General features: G+C 40.0%; 1 protein-coding gene across 1 annotated transcript; it reads left to right on the forward strand.

Annotated features, from left to right (window-relative positions):
* Positions 1 to 13,032: 13,032 nt before the first annotated feature.
* On the forward strand, positions 13,033 to 13,779 carry LOC142530645 (secreted RxLR effector protein 161-like). The gene has a single exon (XM_075636468.1). It carries the CDS (start codon positions 13,033 to 13,035, stop codon positions 13,777 to 13,779), a length of 747 nt encoding a protein of 248 aa, XP_075492583.1.
* Positions 13,780 to 14,155: the final 376 nt, after the last annotated feature.

Consider the following 14,155-nt stretch of genomic DNA (forward strand, 5'->3'; position numbering starts at 1 on the left):
TGAAGAACTTCAAATTCACCAAATAATGTTGTTATTGGAATTCATTATATTTTGTGTAACTAAAATGTAAATAAGCAAGATACAAATTTAAAATTTGATCTATTATATACCCACGAAGTACATGCTTAGTTTATGAACTTCGTAACTCCTGAAACTTCTTCGTATTGGCTTCTTTCCATGCCTCATTTCAGAAAGAACCTCAAAGTGGCTCTATTTCATTAGATTTCATCTATATCTCAATTCCATTTATTTAATACTCGTTTGGTACACAATAGATGTCATTTTTAATCTATCTATTTCTATTTATTTTCTATTTACGAAAAGTTATAAAGTAGAAATTACAATAGAAAAGAAATTAAAAAAATCACAATATTTTAATCTTAAACGCAAACAATCGTGGGAAAAATTATATAAATATATACAGTTCTAGATGTTGGATAATATAACATATATTGAGAGCCACGAGTATTGCCAGTAATGTTAGATTCAAATGATTACTGTTAGAATATATTATTGTTAGCGCTCAAGAGTAGATTAGTCATTTTATTCTTTTTGTGTTTACCCTATGTGGGGACCCGGACGCTAATCAAGTTCTTAATCATCATTGGGACTAATTAATCAATTATAAAACAGGGTCTAAAATTTTTTTCTTTTTAAAATGCGGAACGTAGTGAAATCAACTAATATACAACTCAGTATAAAATAAAGTACATGTCCTGTACGGTCTACAAATCAGTAAAACTAAGCTTCAACATCTAAATATCAAGTGTCAAAACCCTATATACATCCAAGTCCGAAGTCTCCACTCTATCACGATCTCTCCTCATCTCCTGGACCCTGATCCTGTCCCACCTGTTGTCATGTACACATACAGACAAGACAACAGCCGGATAATTCCGGTGAGAATAAATCCCAGTATAAATCAACGAAACATGCAATCATATAAACAAATATAAAGCATGTAATCAGGTAACAGATATATGCATCAAAATCTGAAACATAAACAATCGTAGACTGTCAAACATATACGTGACTCCACGTTTCACACTAGACTCCATCCTAGTCTAGGGATACCGGTTTAGAAGGAACTATGTTCCTATTACTCGATATAACCAAATATGGTGTTCCTATATCGAATTCCGTAATAGAAGAATTCAAATCCTATTACTCGATATAACCAACATCCGGTGTCCTGACCTATCCGTCATGGACTGTAGCTCTATTGCTAATATCCCATCTTGAGACATCGTGCAATGTGCCCGTGGCGATCCCGCCACTGTCAGGCACTTCCGTCCCAAGATGTCTACACTATCCTGTAACATCGTGCAATGTGCCCGTGGCGATTCCACCACTATCAGGCACTTCTGTCACAAGATTTCCAATCTGATACCTGCTATCTATAAATCAAGAGAACAAGTATATCAATCAAATCAATGCAATATCACTGCAATAAAGTAAAGTATGTGCTTTAGGGAAACTCAAGTCTAAACCGAATCAAGTCGATCTCCCAATACCACATTGAATTATACCTTCCGTTCTGTCGCTCTAATACAATCGAAGTCTCGACTCAAAGTTATCACTGTTCAATCTGGCAATGACAATATCAATATACTGTATCAATATTCTAATCAAATCACGACATCTCTGTTTTATCAAATTCTGACGGTACAACAGTACAATCTTGCGATACCGGTGATGCCATACCGGTATATACTAATTCCAATAACTTATAATCAACCACAGTGCAAATCTGACATCACATCTCAGTCAATTTAACTCTGAAATTCATAACAATTCATAATCAATCGTTTCTTAATCTGACTTCGATTCTATGATATCTAATATGTCAAGAACACCATATTTGAATCATATTCGATTCTGACAACATCATCATTTAAAGACATGACAAAACGTAACAAAACTTACGTCCAGTTGAAGCCTGCGTCGATAGGAACACAGTACCGAAGTCGAATTCACATCGGACGGACGGATCGAAATATTAAGGCGTAAGGATTTTACCAGCCTTTCTCGTTCCCTTTTCTTTTTTCGTTTTAAGAAATTCTGAAAGATACCTATATATATATATATATATATATATATATCAAGTTGCTCGGTTAATGATACGTGTCTAATTTTTCATGAATTTCAGTCGGCGCTCGGCGGTGCTAAACTACCGCTCGGGGCGCGGCATTCTCTGTCCGAAGCTCCTTCGGATTACACATTGGCGCTCGGGCGGTCACAAACTACCGCCCGGCGCCACATCTCCTGCCCGAAGCATGCTCCGTTGCACATTGGCGTTCGGGCGTTTATTTTCTACCGCTCGGGCGCCAATAATTCTGTCTCAAAATTGCACCATTCATATGTTTTGGCCAATCTGGTCTCCTAATAGCCCGTCTATAATTATATCAATTCATAATCAAGAATCTCATATTAACATGATATAAAATCTCGGACATTACATTTCTCCCCTCCTAAGATATGATTTCGTCCCCGAAATCACAGGCACTCCAATCATATTAGAAGGAAACGTATAACATAATTGTATGAAAACTCGCAAAGAGGCAATGCATCTTGCCAATTAGTACTGAAATCTAGCACTACTGCTCTCAGCATATCCTCCAGTGTCTGGATAGTCCGCTCTGACTGTCCTCGGTCTGTGGATGATATGCGGTACTCAAATGTAACTTCGTACCGAGAGCCTGCTGCAAACTCTGCCAGAAGTGCGAAGTAAACCGAGGGTCACGGTCTGAAACAATAGACTTCGGCACTCCATGCAATCTAACAACTTCTTTGACATAGATATCGGCCATCTGATCGTATCTATACGTCATTTTGTATGGAATAAAACATGCAGATTTGGTCAATCGATCAATTACGACCCAAATTGCATCATAACCTCGGGAGGATCTCGGTAACTGCATCACAAAATCCATGGAAATGTAATCCCATTTCCATTCAGGAATGGACAAACTCTGCAACAATCCTCCTGGTTTCTTTCTTTCAGCTTTCATCTGTTGGCAATTCAGACATTTGGCTACAAATTTAGTCACATCAGATTTCATTTGTTTCCACCAATACTGTGCCTTTAAATCATTGTACATTTTTTCTGCCACCAGGATGAATGCTAAAACGACTTTTGTGCGCTTCTGTCAGTATTCGCTGTCTTAAATCCGGAACATTTGGTACAACAAGACGATTATTCACATACAAAATACCATTTTGAACCTGGTATTCCGATCGATGTCCAGCTCTGACCATAGCAATCGAATTTTGTACGTTCTGATCACCTTTCTGAGCTGCTATAATTCTCAAAATTAGGTCTGGTTCAGCTCGAATCGCACATAATCTCAGAGGCTGACAATCTGTTTCGAAAGCTAATCCAGACAAACAGCAGTCTTCTATCAAATTCGAAACACCTATCGTCGATAAGGATAGTGCACATACCTTTCGACTCAGCGCATCTGCTGCTGCGTTGGATTTCCCTGGATAATATTTAATCTCACAATCAAAGTCTTTCAATAAATCCAGCCATCTCCGCTGTCTCATATTCAATTCTGATTGTGAAAAGAGATATTTCAAGCTTTTGTGATAAGAATATATCTCAAATTTCTCACCGTACAGATAATGTCGCCATATCTTTAATGCAAAGATGATGGCTGCCAATTCAAGATCATGAATTGGATATCGAGATTCATGGGGTTCTAGCTGTCTCGAGGCATAAGCAATCACATGCCCCCGCTGCATCAAAACACAACCCAATCTTCGGTGAGATGCATCACAATAAACAACGAAATCACCAGTACCTGAAGGAATCGTCAACACAGGCGCACTGGTCAATCTCTTTTTCAATTCCAGAAAACTGGATTCACAGTCTTCTGTCCACACAAATGGAGCATTCTTCTGAGTCAACTGTGTAATCGGTTTGGCAATACTCGAAAAATCTTTAATAAATCGGCGATAATATCCTGCCAAACCCATAAAGCTGCGTATTTCTGGTACAGATGTCGGTCTCGGCCACGACATCACTTGCCTCAATCCTTACTGGGATCAACTGATATCCCATCTCTGGATATGATATGTCCCAGAAATACCACCTGTTTCAACCAGAACTCGCATTTCGACAATTTAGCATACAGTTTCTCCGCCCTCAAAATTCTCAACACAATCCTCAGATGATCAGCATGCTCTATCACATTCTTTGAATAAATCAATATATCGTCAATGAATATGATTACAAAATCATCCAGATATCTTTGGAAAACACGGTTCATCAATCCCATGAATACAGCTGGTGTATTTGTCAAACCAAACGGCATGACAATAAACTCATAGTGTCCATACCTGGTTCTGAATGCAGTCTTTGAGATATCAGAATTCCTGACTCTCAGTTGATGGTATCCAGATTTCATATCGATCTTAGAATACACCGAAGAACCCTGCCACTGATCAAATAAATCATCAATGCGAGGCAATGGGTATTTATTCTTTACCAGTTGCCTTGTTCAGTTGCTGGTAGTCGATACAAAGTCTCATCGACCCATCCTTCTTCCTCACGAACAGTACTGGAGCGCCCCAAGGAGAAACACTCGGTCTGATATACCCCTTGGCCTGTAAATCCTCCAACTGTTCTTTCAACTCTTTCAACTCAATCGGGGCCATCCTGTACGGAGCCCTCGAAATCGGAACTGTTCCTGGCATCAACTCAATGCTGAAGTCTATCTCTCGAATCGGAGGCAATCCAGGAATCTCATCTGGAAAGACATCAGCAAACTCACACACCACTGGCAAGTCCGCCAATGATGGGCTCGACTTCAGTAAATCAACTGAATATACCAGGAATCCATCCGCTCCTTTTTGCAATAATCGAGTCATATTTATCGCAGATATCAAAGGAATTCTAGCTCGAGAACCCTTACCGTAAAATTTCCACTCCTCAGCCATCTCAGGTCTGAATCTTACTATCTTGTGAAAACAATCAACTGTAGATCGGTACTTGGTCAACATATCGATACCGATAATACAATCAAAATCAGATAAACCAAGCACAATACAGTCTAACTCAATCGTATGCCCATCGTACTGCAGTATACCAGATTTCACAGTCTTCACCGATATCAAACCTGTCCCTAACGGGGAAGAGACAGACACTACCGTAGACAATGACTCAATAGGTAATGCATGACTCAATGCAAACTTCTCAGATATAAATGTATGTGATGCACCAGTATCTATCAATACATATGCAGGATAACCAAAAATAAAACAGTTACCTGCCACTACATCGTCAGGTGCATCCTGTGCCTGCTCCTCAGTCAAAGCAAACAATCGGGCCTGCTGTCTAGGAGGCTGGCTCGCGGTCTGGCCCCCTCCTTGGCCTATGCTGTGACAGAGTAGACGGTACTGGCTGAAAAGTATGAACGGCAGATGGTCGTCTACCGGTCTGAGCCACTGATCCCGATGACTCAGCTGCCTGCGATCCCTGGGCACTCCTCTGGGGACACACTCGAGCAAAGTGTCCCTGCTGTCTACAAATATGACAGCTGCCACCCACTCCTCGGCACTGCTCTGTGGAATGCCTCCCTCCACAAGCAATACAGTACGGTCCTGTATAACTCTGGCCTTGACTAATCTGTCTCGAGCCACTTGAACTGGACGAGCTAGTTCCTGATTTCTTGAATTGCTTCCCTCTAGCCCTCAAGAAATCCTTCTTCCTGCTACTGCTACTGCCACCTTCAAATCGAGGAGGTGGTTGTTGCTGTCCCGATACTGGAAGCACAAGCGAAGCCTCTCTCTGTCTCATCAGACCTGCTTCGGCTCCCTTGGCTCTATTCAAGGCATCGGTGAAATTGTTTGGCCTCCCGGTATTCACCAGGGTGAAGATTTCAGGATTCAGGCCATTTATGAACTGGTCCGCAATAGCCTCATCATGTTCAGCTACGTGGGGAGCAAATCTGAGCAATGTAGAGAACTTAGCCACATAGTTCTCAATGTTTAGCTAGCCCTGTCTCAAGTTTGCGAACTCGGCTCCCTTGTCCTTCCTATAAGATACTGGAAAGAACCGTAGATAAAATTCAGACTTAAACACACTCCCGATAACGGTCGTACCTCATTGTTCCAATGCCCGTTTCGTCGTAATCCACCAGTGTTTAGCAACGTCATGCAGTTGGTGTCCTATCAGTTTCACCCTCTTTTCCTCCGTATATTCCAAAGATTCAAATATCGATTCAATATCGTCCAACCAACTTTCACATTCCACAGAATTCTCCGTACCTTTCAAAGTCGGTGGATGGAAAGACTGAAATCTTTTCAACAATTGCTCCATTGGAGTAGGGGTCACATCCATAGGAGGATTCGATGTACTCCCCTGTTCTGGTATCCTTCTCGGAGGCATATCTGAAATCAAAGAGGTTAGCAATCCCAGCAATAACCCTGTTTCAATCATCCTCGGATCATCTTACAGCTGATCCATTCCGAATAATGCACAATACCATATCAAAATCAGATATTCAGGCAAATATGTATTAAAACAGGAATTCATGCTAGCAATCAAAAGCAGGAAAGAAAAACACATTCTACCCCACTCACTAGCTCCTATCTCAGTCTAAAGGATCTATCGCTCTGATACCACCTGTTGTGGGGACCCGGACGCTAATCAAGTTCTTAATCATCATTGGGACTAATTAATCAATTATAAAACAGGGTCTAAAATTTTTTTCTTTTTAAAATGCGGAACGTAGTGAAATCAACTAATATACAACTCAGTATAAAATAAAGTACATGTCCTGTACGGTCTACAAATCAGTAAAACTAAGCTTCAACATCTAAATATCAAGTGTCAAAACCCTATATACATCCAAGTCCGAAGTCTCCACTCTATCACGATCTCTCCTCATCTCCTGGACCCTGATCATGTCCCACCTGTTGTCATGTACACATACAGACAAGACAACAGCCGGATAATTCCGGTGAGAATAAATCCCAGTATAAATCAACGAAACATGCAATCATATAAACAAATATAAAGCATGTAATCAGGTAACAGATATATGTATCAAAATCTGAAACATAAACAATCGTAGACTGTCAAACATATACGTGACTCCACGTTTCAGACTAGACTCCATCCTAGTCTAGGGATACCGGTTTCCAAATGTGGTATTCCTATATCGAATTCCGTAATAGAAGGAACTATGTTCCTATTACTCGATATAACCAAATATGGTGTTCCTATATCGAATTCCGTAATAGAAGAATTCCAATCCTATTACTCGATATAACCAACATCCGGTGTCCTGACCTATCCGTCATGGACTGTAGCTCTATCGCTAATATCCCATCTTGAGACATCGTGCAATGTGCCCGTGGCGATCCCGCCACTGTCAGGCACTTCCGTCCCAAGATGTCTACACTATCCTGTAACATCGTGCAATGTGCCCGTGGCGATCCCACCACTATCAGGCACTTCTGTCACAAGATTTCCCGTCTGATACATGCTATCTATAAATCAAGAGAACAAGTATATCAATCAAATCAATGCAATATCACTGCAATAAAGTAAAGTATGTGCTTTAGGGAAACTCAAGTCTAATCCGACTCAAGTCGATCTCCCAATACCACATTGAATTATACCTTCCGTTCTGTCGCTCTAATACAATCGAAGTCTCGACTCAAAGTTATCACTGTTCAATCTGGCAATGACAATATCAATATACTGTATCAATATTCTAATCAAATCACGACATCTCTGTTTTATCAAATTCTGACGGTACAACAGTACAATCTTGCGATACCGGTGATGCAATACCGGTATATACTAATTCCAATAACTTATAATCAACCACAGTGCAAATCTGACATCACATCTCAGTCAATTTAACTCTGAAATTCATAACAATTCCATAATCAATCTGTTTCTTAATCTGACTTCGATTCTATGATGTCTAATATGTCAAGAACACCATATTTGAATCATATTCGATTTTGACAACATCATCATTTAAAGACATGACAAAACGTAACAAAACTTACGTCCAGTTGAAGCCTGCGTCGATAGGAACACAGTACCGAAGTCGAATTCACAATCGGACGGACGGATCGAAATATAAAGGCGTAAGGATTTTACCAGCCTTTCTCGTTCCCTTTTCTTTCTTCGTTTTTAAGAAATTCTGAAAGATACCTATATATATATATATATATATATCAAGTTGCTCGGTTAATGATACGTGTCTATTTTTCATGAATTTCAGTCGGCGCTCGGGCGGTGCTAAACTACCGCTCGGGCGCGGCATTCTCTGTCCGAGCTCCTTCGGATTACACATTGGCGCTCGGGCGGTCACAAACTACCGCCCGGGCGCCACATCTTCTGCCCGAAGCATGCTCCCGTTGCACATTGGCGCTCGGGCGGTTATTTTCTACCGCTCGGACGCCAATAATTCTGTCTCAAAATTGCACCCTTTCATATGTTTTGGTCAATCTGGTCTCCTAATAGCCCGTCTATAATTATATCAATTCATAATCAAGAATCTCATATTAACATGATATAAAATCTCGGACATTACACCCTAACTATATAAACAAATTTTCTTTGTATTCTTTTATTCAGTTTTACAATACTACGACTTGAGCTATACATTTTATTCTTTTTGTGTTTACCCTAGCTATATAAACAAATTTTCTTTGTATTCTTTTATTCAGTTTTACAATACTACGACTTGAGCTTTTCGCTCACTCTCTATTTCTTCATGGTATCAGAGCCTCCATCTCATGGATCTGTCAATCGTAGAGAAGAACTGTTAATCTCATCCATAGCCCCGCACCGCGCCCCCGCCCAGGGTTCGGGGCGAAGCCCCGACTGATTTTTCTGGTGTGTTCATACAACTTTTCGTTCGTATAGTTCTCTTTGGTAATCGATTTCTTCTTTGCATTGTGTTCTGTTTTATTCATTCGGTTTTGTTTGGTTTTTGCATCATGGCTACTCGTAAAGACGATTCTCTTGCAGTCGATTAGTGTTCAATTGGATGTAAAAATTTATTTGTATTGAGTTTATGTTATGAAAAATTTCTTGCGGGGGAAATCGATATGGGGCTACGCCACATGTGTGCGAGACAAGCCTACAGACCAAACGAACCTTGATTATGCTGTGTCATTGGATGTTTGGGAGGTAGATAATTCGAAGATTATTATGTGGATTAATAATTCTGTTGCACACTCAATAGTGCTCAATTGGCAAAATACGAGACTGTTAAGGAGGTTTGGGATCATCTGGCACGCTTGTATACACAGTCTAATTTTTCCAAACAATATCAATTGGGAGACAGATATTCGTGTCCTTCAGCAGAAAGATATGAGCATCCAAGATTTTTATTCTGCCATGTCGTCACTCTGGGATCAATTGGCATTAACAGAATCTACAGAATTGCGAGCATTCTCACCTTATATTGCTCGGAGAGAATAACAGCGCTTGGTACAGTTTTTGATGGCACTTCGGAATGATTTTGAGGGTCTGCGTGGGACGATTCTTCATCGCAATCCCTCTTCCTTCTGTTGACTCGGTTGTAAATGAATTGTTAGCTGAAGAGATTCGTCTTAAGTCTCATGTTGACAAAGGGACAATCCCGACTACACCATCTGTCTTTGCAGCTCCTCAACGACCTCAAGCTAATCACCAAAACATGTCAAATACGAAGGTTTCTCCAGATGAGTGTGATTTTTGTAAAGAGAAGGGGCACTGGAAAGCTCAATGCCCACTATTGTTGAGTAAAGAAAAAGTGCAGCCGCAACAGCAACAACAACGACCACACAACACTCCATGGAAACCACAGCAGCAGCATCAGCCATCTCTGAACACTCCATGGAAATCACAACAGCAGCAACAGCCATCTCATAACACTCCATGGAAACCTGGTAATCCATCAAACCAGTGGACATATCGACCATCCTCAGTCTAACAATGCAGTTGTTGCACCGTCTTTGGATCCGTATTTGTTTGAGCAGTTTCAACAGTTCCTCGCTTCACAGCCTCATGCTATGTCAGCTTCTTCACATATAGGTTTGTCATCCTTTGGCACTTCAGGTTTATCTTCGTCCATCTGGGTCTTGGATTCTGGAGCATCTCATCATATGTCTCCTGATTTTTCATCTTTTGCTTCTTTGTCTCACAATCTTTCCATTGAAATTGTGACTGCTGATGGTACACCGATGCCATTAATAGGCGTTGGTTCTCTTGTTACGTGTTGTTTATCGTTTCCCGATGTATACTATATTCCTAATCTTACACTTAATCTTGTTTCGGTCAGTCAATTATGTGAGTCTGGATACTTAGTCTACTTCTCTTCTTCAAATTGTTATGTGCAGGACCCGCGATCCCAGAGGCTGATTGGGACAGGCCGTAGACAGGGGGGGCTTTATGTTTTAGATTACCTCAGAGTACCAGATGTTGCAACATCTAGTGTGGATCTCTCTTCTTTTCGCTTGAGTCACTCGTCTTCTGTTTTTTATTTATGGCATAATCGTCTAGGACACGTTTCCACGTCTCATTTGAATTTTTTAGCGTCTACATAGGAACTTTGAAAAGTCATGATTTTTCTGATTGTAGTGGTTGAAAACTGGCAAAATTTTCGACATTACCTTTTTATAAAAGTTTATCTTTTTCTCCTACTCCTTTTGATCTTGTTCATTCATATGTGTGGGGACCATCTCCTGTTCCCACGAAAGGGGGTCGAGATATTAGGTTTCTTTTATTGATGATTGCAGCTAGTTATTGTTGGGTTTATCTGATGAAACATATGTCTGATTATCTTGCTATTTTCAATGATTTTAAAGCTCTTGTGAAAAATCAACATTCAGCTGTCATCAAGTGTTTTCGTTGTGATTTGGGGGGTGAATACCCTTCTAATGATTTCTCGCGTTTGCTTGCTTCTGATAGTATCATACGTCAAACCTCGTGTAGAGAAACCCCTGAACAAAATGGTATTGCCGAAAGAAAACATAGACATATTGTTGAAACTAACTCGCTCTTTCTTACTGTCTTCTAATGTTCCTAGTGCATTTTGGGGTGAAGCAATTCTTACTCTTGTTCACGTGATCAATAGAATTCCAAGTTCACACAATTCAGGTTTGTCACCCTTTGAAAAAATGTATGGTCATGCTCCTGATTATTCTTCATTACGTGTTTTTGGTTGTGCCTGTTTTGTTCTCCGACCACAGATCGAGCGCAATAAGTTGTCACCGCGTTCTGCTCTTTGTGTTTTCCTGGGTTATGGTATTGGTCAAAAAGGGTATCGTTGTTTTGATCCAATTAATCAAAAACTGTATGTCTCTCGTCATGTTGTGTTTCTTGAACATATTCCATTCTTTTCTATACCTGTTAGTTCGCATAATATGACACATGCAAATCTTATTTGTATTGACCCTTTCACCTCCGACACCGACGAGACTTTGCCCACGACCACACCTGAGACTCTTGCTCCTCCAAATCCCCCTACGACAACCCAATCATCTCCTGGCATCGCGGATAATCCTCCACTCTGTCAGTCCACTCAGGTTCGTAAGTCTACTTGACTACCTGATTTTGCTTACTCGTGTTATTCTAGCTCTTTCACTTCATTTGTTGCCTCTGTTCGTCGTCTCTCTGAGCCTTTATCCTATAGCGAAGCTGTTGGTAATCCACTTTGGCAGAAGGCTATGGCTGAGGAACTGACTGCTCTTCATCAGACTCATACATGGGATTTGGTTCTGTTGCCACCAGGAAAGCACACCATTGGCTCTCGTTGGGTCTACAAGATCAAGACCAAATCTGATGGATCTATTGAATGCTACAAAGCTCGTATCGTTGCTAAAGGTTACTCTCAGAAGCATGGCATGGATTATGAGGAAACGTTTGCCCCCGTTGCTAAAATGACGACAGTTCGTACTCTAATTGCTGTTGCTTCTGTTCGTCGATGGAAAATCTCTCAGATGGATGTCAAGAATGCTTTCTTGAATGGTGATCTTGATGAAGAAGTTTTTATGGCTCCTCCTCCTGGTGTTGCTCACCAACCTGGTAAAGTTTGTAGACTTCGTAAGGCTCTTTATGATCTCAAACAAGCTCTTCGTGCTTGGTTTGAGAAATTTCTATAGTGATTACTTCGCTTGGGTTTATTCCTAGTCATCATGATTCCGCATTATTTGTCAAGTGTACTCGTGCAGGTCGTATACTTCTGTCTTTATATGTTGATGACATGATAATCACCGGTGATGATATTAATGGTATTGAGGCTTTGAAGTTTGAGTTAGCTCGCTACTTTGCTATGAAGAATTTAGGTTTACTACGTTACTTTCTAGGAATTGAGGTTGCCTATTCTCCAAAAGTTTATCTTTTATCCTAGTCAAAGTACATAGCAGATCTGTTTGATCGTGCACGTCTAACTGATAACATGATATAGGGGTGTCAAAATGCGACACGACCCGTCAACCCGACACGATCCAACACGAAAAAAATCAGGTTCGGGTTGGTGTTTTTCGGGATCGGGTCGGGTTCGGGTTGGGATGGTTCGGGTTAGTGTCAGGTTAGACGGGTTTCGGGTTGGGTCGCGGGTTGACCCGAAAACTTTTTTTTAAAAATATTACCTATATTTTATATATTGTATGTTTGAACAAAATTTATTGTATATTTATATGATAAATTTTCATCATTTAATATTTATTTTGTATATTTTTTATTTTTTTAACAATTAGTTTATTTGATTTAGTAAATATACTTTAATTTTTTACAATTAAACTTTCAAATTTAAATCGAAAATTTTGTTATTATGTGTTTAAATTAAAATATTATTATTTTTTATTTTTTCGAATTTTTTAATTAATTTTTTTAAAAAATAAATAAAATTCGGGTTAGGCGGGTTAGACAGGTTGAGTCGGGTTGTACAGGTTCGTGTTCGGGTTGGGGGTTTTCGGGTTGCTTCGGGTTCGGGTTGGGTTCGGGTCGAAAAAAATAAAAAAATTTCGCGGGTTGACCCGAAACCCGACCCACCCGACCTGATTGACACCCCTAACATGATAGTTGATACTCCTCTTGAGACCAATGCTCGGTACACTCTGTCAGATGGACCTCCTTTGCCAGATCCTACCTTATACTGTACTATTGTTGGCAGCTTGGTTTATCTCACTGTGACTCGTCCAGATATTGCGCATGATGTTCATGTAGTAAGTCAGTTTGTCACTGCACCAACTACAGTTCATTGGGCTGCTGTTCTTCGCATTCTCAGGTATCTTCGGGGAACTCAGTTTCAGAGTCTTTTGTTTTCTTATACTTCCTCCTTAGAGCTGCGTGCATACTCTGATGCTGATTGGGCTGGCGATCCCACGGATCGTAAGTCAACCACTGGCTTCTGTATTTTTCTTGGAGATTCTCTTATCTCTTGGAAAAGTAAGAAACAAGTTGTTATCTCTAGATCTTTTACCGAAGCCGAGTATCGTGCTATGGCTTCAACTACTTGCGAAATTGTTTGGTTACGTTGGTTGCTTGCAGATTTCGGTATCCTTCTTCGTCATCCTACTCCGTTATATTGTGATAATCAGAGTGCAATTCAGATTGCGCGCAATTCAGTTTTTCATGAGAGGACAAAGCACATTGAGATCGATTGTCACGTCACTCGTCATCATCTCCAGCTTGGCACCATCACGTTACCTTTCGTTCCTTCTTCTCTGCAGATAACTGATATGTTTACCAAGATACATTCCGCTTCACGCTTCCGTTTTTTGTCTGACAAACTCTCCATGCTTTTAGCTGTAGTATCGTGAGTTTGAGGGGGATGTTAGAATATATTATTATTAGCTCTCAAGAGTAGATTAATCATTTTATTCTTTTAGTGTTTACCCTAGCTATATAAACATATTTTATTTGTATTTCTTTATTAAGTTTTACAATACTACGACTTGAGCTTTTCGCTCACTCTCTATTTCTTCAAGTACAACTACAATTAGTATTTAAACTAATCCAATATGGAAGAAAAATTTAATGTTTGAATTGAGTTTTATTCGAGTTCAAGTTTGATTCGAAGGTCGATAATTTTAATTTTTTTTTGTTCGAATTAAAGTTTGAAAGATTCGAATATGTCCACGAATTATTCGAATAACTGCTTGGAACTAATTACTCGAAAGACTCGAAATATATGTA

The sequence above is a fragment of the Primulina tabacum genome, chromosome 17, assembly GCF_025594145.1.
Source record: "Primulina tabacum isolate GXHZ01 chromosome 17, ASM2559414v2, whole genome shotgun sequence".
NCBI classification, from domain to species: domain Eukaryota; kingdom Viridiplantae; phylum Streptophyta; class Magnoliopsida; order Lamiales; family Gesneriaceae; genus Primulina; species Primulina tabacum.